The following is a 23,662-nucleotide window of genomic DNA, read 5'->3' as shown; positions in this document are numbered from 1 at the left end:
GATTTTTCACAAAATTAATTCATTTTTCACAAAATTATTTGATTTTTCACAAAAAACGGACCCTGTGAAAAATCCTGGACAGACCCCTGTCTTGTCATGCTTATATTATGGACTTTCGGTAACCCCTATTGCTTGTTTTGTGAGATGTCGGGATACTAGTACTGCTTTTTTAGGCAATTTCGCCAGCAGCACTCATGAAGCATCTCATGGTTTTTTCCCTACCCTTGGGGAGTGACCCCCTGATGAGGCCCCAGGGTATTTTGGGATTCTTTTAAATTTTTGTTCTCTCTTGTTCAAATTTATATTGCTATGAAATTTATCGTCTACCAGTATCATAGAGCTGCCTATGGCGCCTGTTGAACTGAGTTGTGATGTTCAATTTGATTGAATTGTCCAGGTTACAAATACATTATATGATGGTGCTTCTTTTATACATATTTATATATTTATTTATGATAATTGAGAATGTTTTTCTTGCACTGAAGTTAAAAGGTATAACTGAGCTGCTGACAATTTTGTCCCGAAAGCATAGGAAATAATAAATGTGTTCTTTTCAGGAGTTGGAAAAACAGAAGACAGCTGCAGTGCAATTGTAACATATGAAACTCAGGATCAAGCACAGCAGTATGTGTCTATTCCTGTATTACAATTTCTTAACCTGTGATTGCTCTGTAAGTGTCTTCTTAAAGCCCTGAATTAAAAGCCCACCTTTAAGACAAATTAAATAGTTTTTCGGATGTATTATTTTAGTATGATTTTTGCTTAATTTTTTTTTTTGTTAGAATCCTTGAAATAAATACTTAAGTCATATTTTGACAGACCACAGTCTTGCTCCAAGATCACCTTACTGTGGTTTTCTTGGCTTCCCAATCTGTGAATAATATATTGGTTAAGAAAGCTAATGTATGAAATCTCATAGTGGTTACATATTGGCTTTATTAAACTACATCTCTGTTTATGATTTTATCGTTTTTGTTTGTTTTTAACTTTTCCAAACGTACAAAACCTTTGTCTAGTTTGTAATTTTTGTTCTTAATCAGTCACCATGTTTTGCCTCAAAATTGAAAAGTTTCAGTTAGAGCAAGTCTTTCAAGCTCTTAATGTTATTAACATATATTTTGGACATATTCCGTACCCATACCATAAAACATTGTAATATCTTATTTTTAAAAAATGCCTAATTGTTTAATTATAGCTTTTGAAATGAAAAGTACTGCTTCCCCCTATGAGATGAAATTTCAACTAGGCTATTTATTGCAGCTTAAAAATGTTGTTATGGAATATGTGCTTTATAAAGATCAAACTTAATTGCTGTAACTATGAGCTCAAAAATATCTCTTAATTTTATTTTCTTTGACTAAAGCTTGATCCTTTTTTTTTTCGAAATTTTTATCTTGTCATTAAATTTAGCTTCTCAGGTAAAACATACAATTAGCAGTTTCTTCTTGCAAGTCCATTCTTTCTTTCGAATTATTGGAAAAGTTGACTGCAGTACAAAACTTGGTGCAGTTTGTTCAATTTTTGGACAAATGCATAGTGTCCCCACATTTTTTACCTCAGAATTTGATCACTAAAAAATGCACAAGAGCTAGTTCTTAGTGGAGTATGATATTCATCATAACATGTTTTGAAATCAGGGGTGCTCACCCCCTAAGAGCAAGGGTGCACCCCCCTAAATATTGAAAGCTCCCCCCCTCAAATCAAGAGCACTCCACCAAAAAAGGGAAAAATGCCCCTCAAAAACCCCTAAAAATTTCAATGGCGCAGTGTGCGCCATGACCCCCTCTCCCCTAGGTGGGCACCCCTGTTGAAATATTTAATCCATAGCACTACTTGAAAGGAACATGTGTATGCAACTATCAACAAATTATAAGTTGATTCTTCCTTTCAAATAATCCAAATCAAGTGTTTTCCTTCCCACCACCAATGTGTAAATAGTGCTTCTATATGCCAGATACAACCAATAAATTTGAAATATTAAGTAGATAGCAGTGCTATCTACTTAATATTTCAAAACATATTATGAAGAATGTTTTGAAGATTGTAGTCCAGCTTTAAGAAATTGCTCTTGTGCATTTTTTGGTATGTATTCAAATTCTGTGTTGAAAATTGTGGGGATGCTATGAATTTGTCCAGACATTGAATAAATTACACCTGGTTACGTCTTTCGGCCAGCTTTTCGATTGCATGTGTAGAAAGTACATTCATACTCCAAAAAAAAAAAAAACCCCTGAAGGTAATGAAAAAATGAACTAATAAGAATGAATATGAAACATATACTATTTTTTTAATATTGCAAAAGGTATGAGTATCGCAGTCCAGCTCCAAGAAATTGTTCTTGTGCATTTTTTGGCGTTCAATATCTGCGTAGAAAAATGTTTGAATGCTATGCATTTGTCCAAAAATGGAACAAACTGCACGATTTCCAACAACAGTTGTAAATTTTTTTTCCCTCGGTTTTTCCTTGATTAGCTCAAACTCATAATTGGCAGATTAGTTTAAACCAGTGGTGTTCAACTTGAATGAAATGAATGCAAGAATGAAATATTATGAAACATATACTAATTTTTAAATATTGCAAAAATGTATGAATTTCGCAGTCCAGCTCCAAGAAATGGCTCTTGTGCGTTTTTTGGCGTTCAATATCTGCGTAGAAAAATGTTGGGACGCTATGCATTTGTCCAAAAATGGAATAAACTGCACGATTTCCAACAACAGTTGTCAATTTTTCTTTTTTTTCTCAATTTTGTCCTTTATTAACTCAGTCATAATAATTTTTCCACTTTTTAAATATTGCAAAAACGTATCAATTTCGCAGTCCAGCTCCAAGAAATAGCTCTTGTGCATTTTTTGGCGTTCAAAATCTGCGTATAAAAATGTTGGGACGCTATGCATTTTTCCTTAAATGGAACTTACTGCACGATTTCCAACAACAGTTCATGTTGGGGAATGAGAAGCAAAGTGAAATAATTAATATAACTAATGAAGTAAAACATAGAATGAGTAAACATAGAATGAATGAAAAAATGTGCTCCTTACTAAATATCGCGAAAACCTATTATCGCAGTCCAGCTCCAAGAAATGGCTCTTGTGCATTTTTTGGCGTTCAAAATCTGCGTAGAAAAATGTTGGGACGCTATGCGTTTGTCCATAAATGGAACTTACTGCACGATTTCCAACAACAGCTGAAAAAATTTCTTCTGTAAGTCATTTTCGCAGAATTTATTCATTTCTTCATTTAATTCAAAAAATTAAACTAAGGGGTTGCTTGGACAGATCATAAGTCTGATCATGTTGGAATGAGAAGCAAAGTGAAATGATTAATATAACTAATGAAGTAAAGCAAAGAATGAGCAAAATTGAATGAATGAAAAAATGTGCTCCTTACTAAATATCGCAAAAGCCTATTATCGCAGTCCAGCTCCAAGAAATGGCTCCTGTGCATTTTTTGGCGTTCAAAATCTGCGTAGAAAAATGTTGGGACGCTATGCGTTTGTCCATAAATGGTACAAACTGCACGATTTCCAACAACAGCTGTTTATTTTGTGTATTTAGTCTTTGATTTACCCATAATTTTCAGGTCAGTTTAAAATATTAATTTTTTGGATGTTTACATTGATCATAAGTCAGGTCATTTACATCTCTGAATAAATCAATTGTCCTTCCTTTTTCCCCATATGTGGAGTGAATTGGAGGTAAAAAAGAGGCCCCTTGGGCCTAGTAGCAATTAGGAACTTAAGGGTTTTAAGCAAGATTACAGTTTAAACTAAGAAGTACAGTTTAAACTTAAAGTAAGAGGCCTGCCTTGAGCTGGCTTTTTCATTTTTTATGTAAGCATATGCTTAAAAGTTACCCAGAGTTTTCCCTCGGAGGGGGGGGGGAGTGAAAAAACATGAATTATTGCATCTTGAATTCAAAATATGTTAAATGTATGTAATACAAAAAAATAGCAAAAACCATGCCCACTTTTATATAAATATACTATTTTCTTAAGCCATAGAGAAGCGGCACTTGACGCACCCCTCCCCCCCAAATGACGGACCGACTTGTCTACAAGTAATATAATTACTGGTTTTTCAAGAAATGCTATATATTTTGATCCAATATACTGATGGTTAAGTGTACTGCATGACAATAGAATTGCTGTCAGGATTTTAAATTATGCTGTATTAAAATCATGATAGTTCTTATTATCATAACAATGTTTGGTTATTTATTTAGTAAATGAATATTACTGCTCAAGGAAGTGTTTAAGCCCTCAGTTAACAAAATATCAAATCGGTGGGCTTTTATTTTTAAATTTAGCATGGTGTCTAAAATAATCCTTATTGAATATTAAACTATACTGTAATCCATGGTTTGCAAATGCAAGAACTTGCCAGTTCCATTAGAGATTCTTGTGCTTTTTTTTTTTTTTTTTGACATTTAAAATTGGAGTAGAAAAATTTTACCCAGCCATGCATTTGTCCAAAATTGGAACAAACTACAGTACACTCCGGATTGTCGGATTATCTGCAGGGCTTCTCACATTTTATTTTTTAAGGGTCCTGAAATATTTTTAAACTAATGATCGTTTTCAGTTTTTACATATGTATATTTTTTACATTCAATGTTAGTAGATGTAATGTTGCAATGTTTCTAGCTGTAATTTAACTGTATGTATGAGTGTTATTCATATTTTTTAGCTATTGTATACAGTATACAGTAGTATTTTTTCGCCTGTCAATTCGGATTATCCACCTTTTTCTTATCCGCGATTACCGCGCCACCTATTCCGTGGATAATCGGGAATTTACTGTATATTATTTCCAACAATAGTTATAAATTTTTCTTTGTCTAGTCTATGATTTAAAATTTTTTAGTTTAGTGTAAAATTTAGCTTTTAGTTTCAAGTACATACACCTACATTGAACACAACACATCAAACACAAGCTTTTAGCTTGAGAGAGTACACAGAGAGCTGTAGTTGTCAAACAATACTGTCTCTTACAAAATTGATTACCACCCTCCAAACATAAGCTTGAAGGTGTTTCCTTTCCCCTTATGAATTTGAATTTCAGCTCCTGAATAATTTTACCACAAATAATATTACTATATTTCTTTTTTGAAGGAAGTGTTTTTTTCTCCCAGTACCCCTCCCTCATCACAGTCTTGCTCCAAGAAAATCGTAACATGATTTTCTTGGCTTCCCAAACTGTGAACAATATTGTTAAAAAAGTTAATGTATGAAATCCCTTTGTGATTACATATTAGCTCTTTTTAACTACATAAACATTTCAAAAGTTGACGACACATTCGGCAAAAGCTTTTGCTGGATGTATTTTCATCCATAAAATCTAATTTCTTTGTATTGAAAAGAAGGTTCCTTGTAACCCTAAAATGTGTTTGCAATGCTTCTCTATGCTTTGTCAGTATTTTTATGATGCTTTTAAATTTTTGCCCCTAGAGAAAAAAAGTTTTTTCAAAGTTTTTTTTTCTTTTATAGCATAGCTATAAACAGGTTTCCTTCATCTTCATTACCACAGTCTTGCTCCAAGGTAACCCCTAACATGATTTTCCTCGCTTCCCAAACTGTGAATATTAGTTTTGTTTTGAAAGTTAATGTATGAAATTCCTTTGTGGCTGCATACTTACTTTTTTAAAACAACATTATCGTTTCAAAAGTTAATCCAAGAAAACACTTTTGCTGAAAGTCTTTTTGTTAATAAACACTTTTTTTTGCATTTAAAAGAAGTTCCTTGCTTGCAATTGTTGTCATTTCTAGATTTTTAATATTATTATGTAGTTTTTCATTAACAAAGGTAAATATTCTAATTGTTTTGTTTGGTTATTGCATATCAAAAAGTAGTTTTTCCTTCATAGCGTGACAAACACATGAATAATTCATTTTCACAGTCTTGCTCCAAGCAAACCTTAACATGATTTTCTTGGCTTCCCAAACTGTGAATATTAATGTTGATAAAAAGTTAATATGTAACATTTTACATTTATTACATATTTTCTGTTTCTAACTACATTTTACTGTCCTTACAATTCAGTGAGTTTTTCCTGTGTGCGAAATAAATCTGAAGTCAAGAGTATACTGCGTTTTCTTTATTTCATTTGTGTACACATTCAATTCTTTAATTGATTGCCTTTTTCAGTTTGTTTTTAAAAATAAATTAAACTAATATTGCTCAATCTTAAGTGTTTGATGCAATTTTTCGTATTAGCTTTTCAAATGTACAAGTTTAATAGTTTTGATCAAATAAGTCGCACATTGTAGTTGCATATAAATGTTTCTTTCATACATTGCAAACTTTATTTCAAAGCTTATTTAGCAGTGCAGTCCAGCTCCAAAAAATGATTGATTGTGCATTTTTTGGTGTTTATAAACTGCATATAAAATTGTCGGGATGCTATGCTTTTGTCCAAAAAGTGCGCAAATTGCACGATTTTCAACCACAAATTTTAAGTTGAATTCATGATGTATTAGATTTTATTTATCATGATGTTTTACCTAATTAGATTGCAACTTTGCAAGCTCCAAATGAATTATAATGAATTTCTTCTTAGTTTTAAAATTTAAAATGTTTTGATACTACTTGCAATGTTTTTGACCATTTCCTAAAGTTGGATATTAATACTTCTTTTAAACATTACTAGGTTGTAAATATTTTCATAGTATAATTTAGGAAGAACAGTTAGCTCATGGAGAAAAAAGTGCACTCTTTTGGCATCTCAACAGCTTCTGTGACTGCTTTTGTCCCAATGGGAGAAATAATAGCTGCAAGCAGCAAAACACTTTTAGAAAATGATTTTAGTCTTCAACAGTTGAGTTATTTGAAGAATCAGGGCTGACAAGTTTTTGACAGTAGATGGTTTTATCCTGTTTTAACCATGGTTTTTGCCATGTTGGAAACCCCACTTTAACTTTGGATTTTTGACAGTTATGTCAAAAACAAATTTCTATCCAAAACCTTCCAAAAATTTCTATTGACAACAAAATTACCATAACAAGTGATTCAAATTTCGGTTCTATACACTAAAGAAAACCTTTTACTCTTTGATTTTCAAATGATATATAATAAATAATCCCAAAGAAAATTTGTATTCAAAAAGCAGCTTGTCTTCAAAATGAAAGATATATATAAAAGAACTAATACTGTTTATGCCTTTAATTTTTCAAAACTGAAGTACAGGGTATATATTTGCCTGATTTAAATTGCAAACTTACACACTTAAATAAAACAGGCATATTTAGTTAACATTTACATATTATATTTAATCCCATTCCATATCTTTTCCTCCTCAAATAATGCTGTAACAAAATAAAATTTTTATCAAGCTTTTGTGTATCAAGTTCATTTCTAAATTTGGAATGGATCAGTTCAAAAATGAAGAATATCCTCTCAACATTAAACTACATGGGCTTAAAAAGTTTTTATAAAACCTTTACACCATACTCTTGCGCAGATATCTTGAACCTTCTTGCTTTGATTCCCAACCAATGACAAATTTTTCTTTCTTTATTTATCACTATTAATCTAATTTTAAAGAGTTTAAATTGCTTTAATGTAATTTTTCAAACACTGCTGTTTTGTTTATTGATTGTTTTGATAGTTTTAATACATGTTTTTTTTTTTTAATTTTAGAGCATACACCCAGTTAAACGCATACGAACTTGAAAACTATTTGCTAAAAGTAGAATACATGATGGATCGTGGCCCTGGTTCCAGAAGCCCTAGAGGAGGTGGACGCGGTAATATGAGGAATATGCCCTTTTCTGGAAATGCTGGTTCCCCCCTGAGAGCATCAGATTTTCCTTTGAGGTATTTTTCATGTATTTTGTATCCACTGTCATAACTTACTCTTGTTTATACTGCTGAAATTGTCTCAAATCCTTATGTTCTATAGTTGGGGTAAACCTAACCTTGCAATGTTGTAATGCTGTGATTAGGCCTTCACAATGCTGCCAGGTTAGCTTTGCCCCAACTGTAAATACTATATTTTGTGAGGAAAGTTTCCAGAGGGGCATTATCTGCATTTGTGTAAAATTACCAGCGCAATCCTATTTTTACCCAAATTTTCTAATTTTCTTAAACTTAGAAAATACATTAGATTTTCTCTATTCTGAAAAAGTGTTCAAATTATTGGGGCATTCATTATAGACTGATTAAATGCATAATGTTCATTCTGTGACATAAACATGTGAATGAAAGCCAACATTAATATCAACAGATATAGATATTTGTGCATTGAAATTTTATGTTCAGCAGTCTGTAACTTATTTCTCAAATTCCAAATTGAATTAATCTACATGACAACTTATATGTCTGCTTGATAAGTAATTACCTTGTTTAAGTACCTTGTTTTTTTTTTTTTGAAACGCTTGAATCTATTGTTTCAGGATATTAGTATTAAGCGACATGGTTGGTGCTATTATAGGAAGAGCTGGTGGTACCATTCGACAAATAACTCAACAATCTCGTGCAAGGTAGATTTTATTCATTTTGATTTTTATGTAATATGTGTACTGTGAATGTTGGTGATTTGTTCATTGCATATTTATTTTTAATTTTCAGAGTGGATGTTCATCGCAAAGAAAATTCCGGTGCATTCGATAAGGTAAGAATTGTGAAAATTGTCAGTTTTAAATTCTTATGCTTTTTGTCTGTGAAAATAATTAAGCAGTAAAGCTGGACTTATAATGTATCAATTTCTCCCTTCTGCTAAATTAGTTTAGTATAAAACTGAGCTTGGCATTGATTACTTTACTTATCTTTTTTTTATGAGATCTTTGCTGGTTTTGTTAAATTTGGAAATTGTATTTTAATCCTTTTTCTTGCATGTTACTATGCTTTTCAGAAATAGCTTTAATGAACAAAAAATATGTTAAAAAACCTTGCTTGTATGCTTCTATTTAACCTTATTGTAATGCCTCTATTTAACCTTATTGTAATGCCTCTATTGCAACTTTTTATATAGTGTTTCTCAAATATTTATCTTCATTTGCTTACAGGATGAAATGTACTCTGTTCAAGTAATCACTATTTATGGAAATCCTGAAAATTGCTCCTTAGCTTGTCAAAAAATTCTGGAAGTTATGCAACAAGAAGCAAATAACACAAATAGGGGGTAATTAATTATTCTACTGTTAATTGATTCGTATATTTTCAATTATTTAATTCTAATTGTGTGTATGCTTTTTTCCCTAGGGAAGTTCCTTTAAAAATCCTTGCTCATAATAATCTAATCGGAAGAATCATTGGTAAAAATGGAAATACGATCAAACGCATAATGGAGTCTACAGACACTAAAATTACTGTTTCCAGGTAAATATGTTCATAACTTTTGTAAACCTCTGAACAAAAGTTTTGTTTCATTGGGGTTTTTATGTTTATTTGCATGTATTTATATATCCAGGGTAAATTCTCAAATTCTCCAGTACTGTTAAGGGCACTGTTCTCCTAGCATCATCAAAGACTGCTTAAAATTTCCTTTTCAGAACCTCAGGGTTAGGAATCCTATCCTTTCCAAAGTTGCCAAGGATGACCTGTAAATGCATCTCTGCATAGTATAATATGAAGTTGACAAAAAGCGTCTGTGTGTTTGAACTCGCAAAACTCAAAAACTACCTGGCCGATTTTGCTGAAATTTTCACAGTTTGTTCCTTTAAGTCCTGAGAAGGTTTGCAGACCAGTTCGAAAACAATTCGATGAGTAGTTCTTTTTTTTAATTCCAATTTAGGCCCAATTTTCACTTAAATTCCTGAATATGGGGGTGAAAAATTACTTGCACATATTAATATTACATATCGTTGGAAAGAGTAGAATTTTACGCAATTTGATCCAATGCTCTAACTTAATTGTGGCGGGAGATTTTTACGTTTTTAGCTCTATTTTTTCGGCTTAGCGGAAATTTATGCACTACTTTCTTCATTAAATCCATTAATAGAAAGTGAAGGAATTGTCCCACAGTTTTCTTTTTGACAGCATTGGAAGGAGCTGCTTTTTTTACTTTAAATCTAACTCGACCTCAGGTCGAAAGTTTAACCCTCTATCTCCATTAGAAAAAAACTTACAAGCGAATTAAATGAAGTTCAAAAATCTGTTCTCTATTCAAGTTTTTAGCCATTTTATTTTGCGTTTCCACGGTAACGCTTTTTGAATCCATATTTTATTTCCATCCTTCTCATTTTCAATTTTTAAACTTATTTTATTTTGCGTTTCCATGGCTACACCTTTTAAATTCATCTTTCTCATTTTATTTCAATTTCTTAAAAGTATTTTAGTATCTGTCGTCATTGTTTGGCAAGAAAATTTTGCGTGATGTTTTTTTTTTTTTTTTCATTTAATCCAGGTTACTAAAGATACTTCACTTGACGCAATGGGTTTTTTCAAGGTAGACCGGGCAAAGCCGGGCAACGCAGCTAGTTTCTTACAGAATTTGAAACGTTTCTGCGGAAAGCCCCCCTTTTTCCCAAACATCAGCTAATATTACATTTTATATGAATAAATTTCAAGAAATTCCAAGAACGAGTTAAAATCCCATCTTTTCAACTAACTATGTGCTAAAAGTATTTTGTGTGTGAAGTGCAAGGGGCTGTAGGAACGAGTTTCAAAAGCTACATTAAAAAATGACATGAACAAATTTTACAAGCAAGTTGTTGTCACAGCCTGTATGAAGCCATAACTGATCTTACTGTTTCAATTCTATGTAAGTATTAATTCTGTACGTGGGAGCTAAGGAGCACTATTCCACCTAAAGATAATTTTCCCAGAGATAAGTTAAGCTTTTCTTTCTTTTTTTTTTGTGAATATGGTCATTGATTATCATTTTTTTTTTTAGATTAAAGTTAATTGTAATTTTTGAACTTAGAGATGGCTTCATACATTTGAATTGCTTTTTTTAAAAGGGAGTAAGTCAACACTGTAATTTCAACAAAAATGATTCATGTTATGAAGAGGATCTTCGCCACTTTTTTTTTCATTTTCCATAAATCAACTTTTGGAGAGGGAGCAAATTGAAGAGACCATGTTCACAACACACACACAAACTAATTTATTTTTCTACTCACTGACACAATATACATGATAGGCAGTCAATTTGCCCTTTTTCCCGAATAGCGGTCATAAGATATGCCATAAAGTTATCCCGCTATTCGATCAGGTTTTTTCCAGTCGTGCCTTCACGACTGTCTGTAGCCATATGAACTCAGGCGCTCTCATGCATCTGTGCAGTAGGCAATCGCAAAAAGCCCCATTACCAATTATGGAGATCCTAGTTATTAATCTTGGGATCCCTGTCAAGCGTTACGCAATGTAACTGCGTAGATCATATAATTTTTTTTACATATGTTAGTTTTTTTTTTTGGTTTTCATTTCGAAACTGACACAGATATAAAGTTCATGGATTAAACTCATTTCATGTTCATTATATTTTTTTCATGGAGGTGTATTTTCTAATTTAAGTTTTTTTACAGCAGCATCCATGATGTTAATAGTTTTAACTTTGAGCGAATCATTACCATAAAAGGAAAGTTGGAAAACATATGTAAAGCCGAACAAATGATCAGTAGCAAACTAAGGCAGAGTTATGAGAATGACCTTGCTGCTATGGCTCCCTCAGCCATGATGTTTCCTGGTCTTCACCCCATGGCAATGATGTCCACCATCGGCAACTCTGGTTTCCCTCCGGGTCGTGGAGGACCTGCTCCCCCTCCTCCTCCACCACCATACGGCATGTATGGTAACCCCCCTCCATACCAGATGCCAATGATGTATTCTCCGAATGCAGGTGGTGGTGCCCCTCCTCAAAACATGGAACCCCTCAAAGAAACTGTTTACCTCTACATTCCAAACTCTGCTGTTGGTGCCATCATTGGAACCGGCGGAAGTACCATAAGAGATATGATTAGCTCTTCTGGTGCTAGTATTAAAGTAAGTTTTTGTTTAATTGTTTTTCTAAATTATACAGTGTAGCAGTGGTGATCAACCTATGACCTGTATGCCATGTGTGGCATGTTGGTTTGCTCAATGTTATGAATTTAAAAACAGGTTCTAGAACAGGGCTCTCCAGTCTATAAGCCCGCGAGCCAAATCCGGCCCACATGCATATTTTTCCTAACCTGTGGGAAGCTTAAGAACTGAAAACAAAACTTTTCTTAATTGTTAATATATTTCTTTTTAAAAGAAAACGAAGCAGAGAAAATCTCAAAAACCACTACTAAGCACGATCGTAGCCAAAGTGGGGCAGAAAGGGAAACTGCCTCTCCCTATAGGAGAGTCTTAACTTTCACTTTCCTCCCCTAAGTTACCAGAGATAGTTTAAAATTGTATTTTTGGGGCTTCATTAAAAAAAAAATATATGGAGGATAGTTGCTTTCCTGTTTGTTTCCTCTCACTTGAGAAAAAAATCCTTAAATGGTATTTTGGTGATTTTAATTTCAAACGATTACTGGGGAGAGATTCCAGTAGGGATTCCGGGGAGAGAGATTTTGCAGTAACCAAACCATCTGAGCTGAAATATTTTTGTGGATTGTTTGTCTGCCTTGCCTCCAGAAATTTAACAATGTGGCCCTTGAGCAAAAATGGTTGGAGACTCCTGTTCTAAAATTTCCCAAAATAGCTAGAGAGATTTTGCAGTAACCAAACCATCTGAGCTGAAATATTTTTGGATTGTTGGCCCGCCTTGCCTGCAAAAATTAACAATGTAGCCCTTGAGCAAAAATGGTCTGCTATTTTCCAGGAAAAGTTTAAATTTTTATACACATTTTGGTCCCAGAGATTCATTTTAAAATGAAGCAGGCCACAAGGGGAAAAAAAAAGTTCTGCTCCATTTCTGTTTACCAAGCAAATGTTTTACAATCTGGTTTTTGTTATTAAGTTTTAATATTTTTCATGTGATTCTCAAAGTAGGTTAGAATTTTTGTCCTTGATAGTTTGGTAGGGTTTCTAGAATTTTTTTTAGATTCCCTTTTCAATCAAAAACTTTTTAGTACAACATAAAAACTTGAAAAATCATTAACTTGGATTTCTGCAGCTACTGTGTCTTGTAATACGTTGACATTTTTGAAGCATTAGAATTGTATTTAAGACAAAAAAATAAAGAGGGTCTATTTTCAAAGAGATTATTTACCCAACAAGTTTTTTTTAAAAGAAGTTTGTCCTTGACAACAGATAATCATTTTAGATAAACCTGCAAAAAGCACCTGCAGTATTTTAGGAACAAAATTTAAATATTAGATGTATGCCTAAATTATATGTCATGAGAATGGATAGCAATTTTCATAGTAAATTTTTAGTGACCAATTTTTACTGGACTGATTTGCATATAACTCAGGTACATTAAATACTATAGAAAGCAATACTGTGTTGCAGTTATTGTATGGTTTATATCCTCATTGAAGTTCAAATTTGTCATTAGCATAAATACTAGTATCATCAGCATGGATTTTTTTTATCCATGCCTATGACAAATGGCTCTTAAAAGCTTAATTACTATTTTTTTACTAGTAAGTCCTGTTACTTTCCAAAATTTTACTTGCAATGATATATTTTTCTTGGCGATTATTTTTCATTTTATTTAATGTCTCTGTTTTGTCTAAGTTAGATAGAATTAACTTAATTGTCAATACCATGCTTATTTTTTTGTCCTTTAAGTTTCAAGCAACTTGAAACCTGATAGAATGTTCTGGTAGTTAATCGCAGGGGTGCAGAGTTGGAGGGAAAATGACAAAGCAGATAATTTTTATAAATAGCCTCCAATTCCTTTACTCTAAAATCAGTCGGACTCCACAAGTACTTGCGGGCGGAAGGAAAATCATAGACTCTTGACTCTTGAAATTTTAAACCTTAGACTATGACCCCTTTCTCCCCAAACCAACCTGACGCTGCAGCTCTGATTAACAGCTGTTTTTGGGCAGCATTTGAGCAAAATAAGTTATGAAAAAAAAAAAAACATTGAACATATTCAGGGACAATATTATTGTGAAGCAGAAATGCTTGCCCATTTGTAACATTTTTTATTTTGTTGATTTATCAGTTATTTAATTGTTTTAGTACATTGTACAAAAAGAAATGGCTAGTTTTAAAATATTAAGACAAATGCATTTATTTGATGTCTTAGAGAAAGTAAATGTCATATTTCACTTAAAGCACAGAAATATTTTTATAGGTTGCTCAAACAAATAAAGACGAACCTATTGATCGTCAAGCAGAAAGAAAAGTTACAATAATTGGACTCCCAGAATCACAGTGGAAGGTAAAGATTAATTTTAGTGCTAGATTTCTCCTCCTGTTTTGTTTTAGGAAATCAAATGAAATCGCTTAAAAATTGTTTTTCTTTAGGCTCAGTACATGATTTTCAAGAAAGTAAGTTTTGAGGCATATACTTCCCCTCAAGAATCTCGACTAAAAGTAGAAATTTGTGTACCTTCTAACCAAGTTGGACGAATAATTGGAAAAGGTGGCCAGACTGTAAGTTTAGTTTTTTCTAACCGTTTTAATGTACTTATACATTTATAAACTGTTGATTTGAACTACTTTCTCACAAAGCACTTTCTCCAAACAACCAAAATATGATGTAACAGTATTTTCCCATTAATTTAATGCTAATATGCCCTTCATTAGGAGATCACCTTCAAATCGATTTCCTTACAAAAGGATCTCGTTTTCTACCAGCAATGAATTCTCATTGCTTACTTATTCAATCACTTAATTAAATTGTTACAATGACACAGCAGTGTGATTGTTCATGTCAGGAGAGGATACAGATTTCCTGAAGGAATCTAGCTAATCACGGAAGTGGTAGGAACAGGGGGCTCTCGGGGGTGATGCCATTTAAAGAGGGGATTGTGTTGAAGAATGATTCTTCCCCCTTCCCTATGAAATAGCTTAGATGTCAAAAAGCACCAAATCTGTCAGGAATAAGGCACCTAATAGGGCATAAAATGTTCCTAATTAATTTCATAAGCATTGAAAAGAAATAGGATTTCAGATTTACTTTTGAAAATAATTAGTAAAAGATTACTGAATTGGTTATGTTTCATTCATAAAGTGTTTGAACACAATGTGGATGGATGATATTAGCAGTGGTTTAGGGGTAGGGCATCGTGTCTGCCCGTTTCATGTTATAAGACTTACCTTCAGAGACTCACGTGTTACCTACCACTTTGGCCATTTTCCAAGATATTCTTAATTGGTTTGCCAGAAGCCCAGGATTTAGTTCTGTGTTACATTTCTTTTTTGGGAAAGGAACAACCTTCCCTGATTTCATTTTGGGGCATTCCACAGAAAACAGTCATTTTGTCCTGCACTTGACAGCTCATGTATTTCATTAAAAATAATACTTTTAAATGTTAATGAATAATTTTTTTCTATTTCTCAACAAATAAAAACTTATGCCTGATTTCTTGAACGAAACTTTTGGTCATTACCCTTTAAAATTATTACTTTTTAATGTCGTGCAAGGCAAGCAGTTGACTTTTACGTGAAATAGTTTGGGACAGACCTAACCTGGCATCACAGATCCTAATCACAGTATATGGTGCTGCCAGGTTAGGTTTTTTCCAATTATAGTAACAGAAAGTAGCATGTTGTTCCTAGGAAAGTGGCTTCACACATTTTTTTCAAATTACACCTTCGTCTGAGCTTTAGGTGCTAAGCATTATTATTATTTGTACTTTTAAACAGTTGAGAAGCTAAGTGATTAGTTAAAATACTGGATTTCCAGGCTGACAAAATATCATTTCTAAATTTTTAATTAAGAGAAATTACGAATTATTTGATGTTTTAGTAAAAGTTGCGACACACTGAGCAACTCTTACTAAATAAGTAATACAAGTTGTAAAGCATAAAAAATGCCAGCCCATTTTGTCAATCAAATGTTCAGTGAAACTATTTCTCTGCTTTGTATGACATGGCATTATTATTCTTTTTTTTTTTTTTTAATTCTGAACTCGCCCTACTGTACAAAAAGGTTTATTTTTCTTGCCCTTTGAACACTTTTTTTTTTATTGCTATGTAGGATTTATTTTTCAAATTTTAACTGCTTACACCTCAAATTTATCCAATTTAGGTTAGAGAACTTCAAAGACAAACTCATGCAGTTATTAAGTTACCTGAAGAAAATGATAGTTCAGACAGTGAAGAAACACCCGTCCATATTATTGGTGATTTTTACAGCACACAAGTGAGTACATTTATTTATGCCCTACACATGCTCCTTGAATTTGATTTAAACAACTTTTGGGGTCTTTCAAGAATAACAATGCAGTCAAACTCCGCTGTTGTGAACTGCTGTTGTGAACTATCTTTGGACCCAGCAATTAATCCAATATTACCTATGGTTCATTATATCGAAATTCTTTGAAAAAATATTTTTTAGCACATGCAAAAATAGTGATCCTGATAGTCAGAATCTGCTTATAGATAAAATAAATGAGTGATTTTCAAATGCATACAATTAGATTTTTAGTAGAGCTTTCCAATTTTCTCAATTACAATCAGTAGATAATCTAATAAGTTTCTGATCCACATTTTTAGTAGAAAAAAAAAGAGTTCAGGATATTTCCTGCCTATTGCCTTTTCGAGATTGAAGGTGTCGAAATTCCTTGTTCTTTGCTGTTTAACTTTAGACAAAATTTTTATTGGAGATAAAGAGACTTATAAATGGCATTCAAGCCAATTTTAAGAATCCAACAAGGCACACTTTTGTCCGACTACTAGGCAGGGTTTAATAACATCATATGTTTCTCAAACAAGCTCAGCTCACCTGGTTTTTTAAACACAGTAAAATTCCTCTAATGCGGACACTAACAGGGGACAATATTTTTTTTTTGTCTGTTATAGATGGGTGCTTACAGGGCAGGGGTTTAATAATGTTAATTGCCTTAGAATCAGGGAATTAAAAATTGTCCACATAAGAGGGGTGTCCGCATTTGAGAGCGTCGCTTAGGAGGGGAAAAAAAAGAACCAAAACAACACCAATCAGCAACTGTTCATAGCTGATATTTTAAAGTCTTCTGTTGCATATTTGTCATTTTTCTGTTTCTCAAATGAGCATTGTGTAACAGAGGCTCTCATAATTTTTACTCAGGTTTTACTGCACCCGTTTTTGTGTGTTTTACATTTTTAGCAAGATACTTTTGTTTCTGGAATATTTATACATTAGCAATATCTGATACATTTTATTTTTTTATCTGAAAATTTGCTTCCTTTATTTCTATAGCAATTCAGAGAAAGAGTTGACTATGATAAAAGATAAATGCTAAATGTCACGTATATCATTGCAGGCTGCTCAACGCCAAATTCGAGCATTGGTGAACAAGAGTCAAATGGCTGGTCTTCGAAGACCCGGAGGACTGCCCCCAAACCAACGCCCTGTTCAAGCGAACTAGCGTGACCCCCAAGCCCCGCCACACATGACCTTCAAGATACCAAAGACCAACAAAAAATTGCCACCTCATCTTCATCTTTTGTGTACAGGTGGCTGTGGGTTTGGGGGATTGCAGACTAGGATGCATGGACGTCGTCGCTTTGTTTGGTTTCCACAGTAACATATCACCTCTGTGGGTGAGATGGTCCCGAGGTCCAGTCACGGCTGCAACTTCGCCTGGGACCTGGGGACCATCGTGTTGACTAAAGGGCTGTAAATCTCAGGAATGCGAGTAATATGTTAATATGTGTATGATAAAAGCATTTAAATTTTTGTAAGTAGGAGATTGTAATGTGAGGCAGTTGTTTAGTTAGTACAAAAACACGGACCATAATTGTTGATATATCATGGTCTTTGTGATGTTATGAAAAGTTTATTTTTGATACTTGTTGGAGAAACTTTTTTGTTGTCATTTTTTATGAAGGGCATTTTTTGCCAAGGAGTAAAAATGTGGCCAAAGGGAAAAAAAAAAAAGAAAACCAAAACAATACCAATCAGCAACTGCTCATAGCTGATATTTTAAAGTCTTCTATTGCAGATTTGTCATTTTTCTGTTTCTCCAATAAGCATTGTGTAACAGAGGCTCTCATAATAATCCCCAACCATCCCTTTTCTGTATGAGCCCTCGTTAAGGTTGTATATTCAAGCTTACTCTACATATGCATGCATTGTCACCATTAATGTGCAAAAGGTCTCTTACAATGTAGGGATTCCTTTTTAAATAAACTTACTTGTATCATGCCGAAGATTGCCATGGAAAACCAAACAAAGCCTAAACTTAAAAAAAAGAAAAGAAAAAAAAATGTATCTAGTTTTAAAGAATGAAACAGTATATTTTGCTGAGATACATCAACGTATAATTCACAATGGGAAAAGCATTTCTCATATTCTTTCATCCCCATTCTACCGGTTCACCTTGGAACGTGGTATCAATGTAGGTCATAGACAAAATACACGAAAAGAACAATAACTGGCTGTGGCACATTAGGGCAGGTCCTAATTTCTTATGCAAATTTTCTTTACTTGTTTTCATTTGGACCAAGATCCATCTACCAATACCGAAGTTGACATTCAAAATTACACTATTTTTTTGGCTCACATAAATGTATGTGCAGTTCTTTTTTTCCCCCAGTAAGATCTTTCTTAAACCTTGAATAAAACATTTAGAAGGACTGCAGAATTTATACTAACCAGCAACCAGAAGTGAACACACAAAATGCAAAATAATGCAAGACGAACCTCGATTGTTGTAGCATTGTGAATAATAATTTGAGGGACCTTTTGTCTTAACTGAAAATTATCAAGTTGCCTGTCCAATATTTAAAATGAATTGTAAAATTTAACATTGTAGTAGCTACTTTCCATTAATAGAATTTCTTGAAATGAGAGCGTTTTTACAGAATAATAATTTGTTTTTCTTCAAATGAATTTCAGATGTTATATGCCTTATCTATTAACTTAATAGCTATGCAGAACTATTTTTAAAAGGCCCATAAAAGTATTATTCATGAGTTATTGAATGCTATATTTTTCATCATGACCTAAGAGTGACTTATAACTATCACACACTAAGTACAAAGACTGCAAGTTATTTGCGTAGTCTCCATTGATATACTTGCTGCTGATATTTAGAGAAACAATAAAATATGAATTGATGACCTTCTCTTGACAAAAACTTCCTGGGAAGCAAATGTTTTTTAGTGACTATATTTTTGCAATGTGTTGATATGACTGCTTTTTACTTTTTGAAGTCGGGCAAAAATAAAATCCCAATGCATTTCAAGCAGTCTTACAGTAGGTACTTCCCCTCTACAGAGAAAGCAAGCAAGCAAGAAAGCTGATGATGTTAGAAATGAATTCTGTACTATGTCAAGCTTAGTACAGTACTGCACATTTTAAGGTATATATATTTATTGCCTTATGCTATCAAAGAAAATATTCTGTAGTTGGGAATTAAAAGTTTTGTTATGTATGCATGTTTTCTGGGTTCTATTTTAGAAACAACTTTTTTCCTTTCAGTATAAAAATGTATTCAACCTATTTTTACAACCATGTTTAATCATTTTATGTATTTCTAAAGCATAAATTATATTAGTTTTCAAATGCATATTTATATATATATATATATATGATTTCATTTAGATTTTTAACTTCCTATCTTTTAATTTTTGATTTACTGTTCAGTACAATAAGCATAAAAAGTAACTGAACGCTTAAAGAGTTATGCACCTGAATTACATTTACAAGATGGGAAGTTATATTAAATACTCAATATTGTAGTTCAGATAATTCTCATGTTCTAATCTGTGTTGTGTATTGAAAAGTCCATAACTATTGTCCCAATTTAAAAATCCATTTGTTTAAGATCGGTTTATGACTAAACCATCCAACTTTTGCAGTTTCGCATAGCTTTCTGTTTCATAGTTACTCTGCACAGTTTGTAGGGGCATGTGTTATGGTACTACAAAGTGTTTAAATCTATTGTTTATGTTGAATTTTCAGGCATTTTTTTCTTCCTGTTTCTGATATACATTGTTATTCTGCCTTATGAAATCATGTTTGGACTTAGATAATTAGTTTATTTTAATGTATTTACTCTTTTTTCTTTACAATGCTTGACTTGCTAATATTTACTTGTAATAGGAAATAGGTATCTTGAAATTTATGTACACTGCAGATATAAAATTGACAGTGTTAGTGGTATTTACTATTAATAATTTGCAATGCATGTTAGCTATAAGATTGTTACACTGTGAGGAAGCCCTAGTGTGAAGGGGAGAAGTAAATTAAATATGCATTTCTCTCTCATTTGCTACCTTTAACAGACCCAAGAAAAATAACTAAAGAACTTCCTGTCCTGTCCCATATAGAAATAGTTTTACAAAGATTTTCAAACTGATGTCACAATGATTTATTTACATTTTTATTGATGGATCTCAAATTTTGCCATCAGTGGAGAAACGATCAACGTGAAGCGGTGCATTCAAGTGCCATATTAACCTGTTCAAAGTATTCTTTTACTTATTAACAGTAGTACAAGAAATGGCCTGTTTTTTAATGCATCTTTGTCTCTTCACCACTCACTGATGGGGAAATTTTTCAGCTGCTATTGTTATAGTAATTCAATTTCTTCAAACAAAACCATATCAACAATAGCCCCGTAACCTAGAGTAACCTCGCAATGAGTTTCCACAACTTATACTTTCTGTATTTAATGGTCAGTGTTTATTTTTGTTCAATTAACTTAGAGGAGCTCAACAGTTAACACCTGGGGAATTCTGCCTTTTTTCCACCATAGATAAATCTGGCAGCCGCAGCAACATTCATTGTAGTAACAAACCTCTCATTTGTACAAACAGCTGCAACCCTGTACATGGCCTTCAAGCCACATTGAACTCCTCATATGTTCTATGTTTTCTATGAGGAATTAAATTATTCTAGTTAATTGCTCTGTCTCTTTCTTTTGTGTTCAGATTACTTTTTTTTTTCTCATTTGCAAAACATTCTCTTTGTAACAACTGTATGCAATAACCGTTATGTTAAGAGTAAAAATGATTGCCTCAATCTAATGATACATTTCACTGGCCTGGATTAGACTGCATTAAATGTCTATGCTTCTCGATTAAAAGATTAACTTTTTTCAGTCCCTTGACAATCGTTAAATCGGGGTAAAACTAGCAATATAAAAATATATATATATATATATATTTTTTTTTGCCAAATTTGCCTATAGTTGTTACTAGTGATGTTCCCATCCTTTTTTACGCGTTTATTTACATAATATGAAAATTTTTGAAGCTTGAGGGTATACACTATTTGTCTAAAAAATGCTTCAGAATATATGGTGTATATGTAGTATATCCTAAGGGAACACTATAGGTTGTTACAATTTTTTTTTTGGGGGGGGGGAGCACTTATTTTTTTTGCTCAGTAAAGGTTTTCCCCCCTCCAGAATTTACTGCATATTGATACCAAGTTTGGCAATTAAAATATAGTTTACTAGTTATTCTTAACTTATTAAACAAGAAACTAAGTCATGTAAAAAAGAAAACATTTATTTAACGGCATATTTCTATCAAAACATGGTATCAAATATTAACAAACATGAGGTACCAACTGAACAATAGTACTTCTAGCTGTTGTGAAGTCCAACATTAAATAAACAAAGTAAACGCACCAGTAGTGGCCACTTAAAAGGTTTATATTTGAAAAATAAGGATTCCAGGTCTCCCAATGCATTCAAACGTGCAGGAGGTAGACCTCAGACTATATTGTAGTGAGCAGTTCAAGGAAGAGTAGGTTGAGCATCATTGGATAAATAATATCAACTATTCAGTACGGTTGTCTGGATTGTCCATGTTTTTCCAGCTGTCTTCTAACGCTTCTCCATAACGAGGTATATAAACATGCTCAAAAATAATATTTTTAGAGCTGTGACCATGTTATGAAATGTGAAAGATCATGTTTGGAGCATTTTCAACTGGAAATAGTTGCTTTCTTGGCCTGCGGTATATCTGGCCACTACTAGTACCAAAAAAGTTGGAAAATTCAAAAGTGGCCACTACTGAATCAGAAAGGTTTTTCACAAATCAACTCTTATTTTCCTTTTTAATAGGTTGTAATCACTTTATATAATAACCTGCCTCATTTCTGATATAACATTGTGTGATCTAGTAGTGGCACCCGGTAGCCACTTCTAAACAATATGGCCACTACTGATTCATGTACAATGACCACTGATAGATCAAATTTGAGGTTTGAGAGAAAAAAAAAAACAAATTGACATTCTGGCATTTAAAAAAAATGGGACGATATAGAAAGTAGGGCTATCATATGCTTATTGAGTTTCTCTCTCAAATGTGATTTTCATATGCAAAAACTACTGTATTAGAATTTGCTTTTATGTTTAAACCAATGGCTCTGGGGGGGGGGGGGTGTTTTCACCCCCCTCGCTGCGCCACTGCCCTTTTCTATTTACAATGCAGATAATTTTTAATTTCTTACATTTAAGCAATCATTTCTTTAAAATACAGATTTTCTTAAGGTAAAAATCTTATTAAAATTAAGTCCCACACAGTAAAATAAGTAAAAGCTATGATATATAATATTTTCAGTTATAAAACTTGTTTATGGAACAATTTTTCCCTTGCAAGTCTTTAAATCATGTCAGTAAGTATGTGTTTTGCAACTAATAATCTATTGATTCATATTTATTCATGACTGCCAACAGTCAGGTGCCCCAAATTCAAATTTTTGGGAAGGGTTAAATTATCAGTTTACTGAACAACAAAATACGAGAATTGTACTTATAGTAGTTTTCTTAAATATCTGACTATTAATAATTTAGTAGTTACTAAAATTGTTTACAATAAATAACAGAAATAATCAGAAAAAAAAAATATATTTAGTTAAAGTGCTTAAAAATTAATTTACCAGACATTACCAGCTATTCCAGATATTTACCACCAAAGTTTTAGGATAGGTTAAAAATATTGTAAAATTTCCGAATTTGTGAAATATGTAACATTTACGGATTTCTTAAAAATTTTACTTTTGAAAATTCCCTGATTTCTGTATTTTATCAATGTCCCAAACGTCCGTAATTAATTCTTCAGATCAATTTTATTTTCTAAAATCTTCATTAACTTAAGACACAGCTGAGAATTAATGATACTTTTTATGAGTCTCTTGAATCAACATGGATGACTTAAAATTTTTGCGTTGAATGAGAGCGGCAAAATTAGAAGTCTATAAGTCCTCAACTACACGATTTAGACATAGGAGGGTTAAAAAAAATGCTAAATGCATAATTATAAATGTCCAAATGGCAAAATCATGCAGAAAAGAAAAACGAGTGAGTATTAAAGAAGTGGATGCAATCGTATTGTGAAATGTGTGAAAAAATGGGGTGTAATAGCGTACAAAAAATGGCAAAGATGCGCATGTTTAATCTAATCTGTGGAATTCGATATATGCATGTTCTTGAACTCAAAATCTGTGACCAACTGTCAATTTCCATGATTTTTGAGCATTTTTTTGGCCGGAAATCATGTTTTCCCATGACCATTTTCGATCAGAACCAAAATCCAAGTGCGCGGACACCCTGCCTTAAGTAGTATTGAAAATTATAAACTAGGCTACCAATTTCCTATGTCAATGCAACCATCCGTATATGTGCCTTGGTAAGTTGTAGGAAATAAAATGTCCTAGAATTGCATTGAATGGTGTGCTCACCTTACTATTT

At 32.8% G+C, this 23,662-nt stretch overlaps 1 protein-coding gene across 5 annotated transcripts in view; it reads left to right on the top strand.

The window, feature by feature from the left end:
• Positions 1–20,863, top strand: part of LOC129222627 (insulin-like growth factor 2 mRNA-binding protein 2) — a 78,928-nt gene extending 58,065 nt beyond the window's left edge. For 4 of the 5 annotated variants that reach the window (XM_054857157.1, XM_054857156.1, XM_054857155.1 and 1 more), the window contains exons 3-13: positions 558–624; positions 7,635–7,811; positions 8,390–8,476; positions 8,565–8,607; positions 9,002–9,117; positions 9,198–9,314; positions 11,465–11,921; positions 14,158–14,244; positions 14,331–14,459; positions 16,060–16,173; positions 17,276–20,863. In XM_054857157.1, coding sequence (XP_054713132.1) covers positions 7,693–7,811; positions 8,390–8,476; positions 8,565–8,607; positions 9,002–9,117; positions 9,198–9,314; positions 11,465–11,921; positions 14,158–14,244; positions 14,331–14,459; positions 16,060–16,173; positions 17,276–17,380 — 1,374 coding nt within the window. In that variant the 5' untranslated portion in view covers positions 558–624; positions 7,635–7,692 and the 3' untranslated portion in view covers positions 17,381–20,863. The remainder of the gene's footprint in view (positions 1–557; positions 625–7,634; positions 7,812–8,389; positions 8,477–8,564; positions 8,608–9,001; positions 9,118–9,197; positions 9,315–11,464; positions 11,922–14,157; positions 14,245–14,330; positions 14,460–16,059; positions 16,174–17,275) is intronic. The other variant, XM_054857154.1, reaches the window with a different exon arrangement.
• The last annotated feature ends 2,799 nt before the right edge of the window (positions 20,864–23,662 follow it).

Source organism: Uloborus diversus, chromosome 5, assembly GCF_026930045.1.
Source record: "Uloborus diversus isolate 005 chromosome 5, Udiv.v.3.1, whole genome shotgun sequence".
NCBI lineage: Eukaryota > Metazoa > Arthropoda > Arachnida > Araneae > Uloboridae > Uloborus > Uloborus diversus.
Note: the sequence above shows the minus strand (reverse complement) of the source record. Positions and strands in the feature narration are given on the sequence as shown.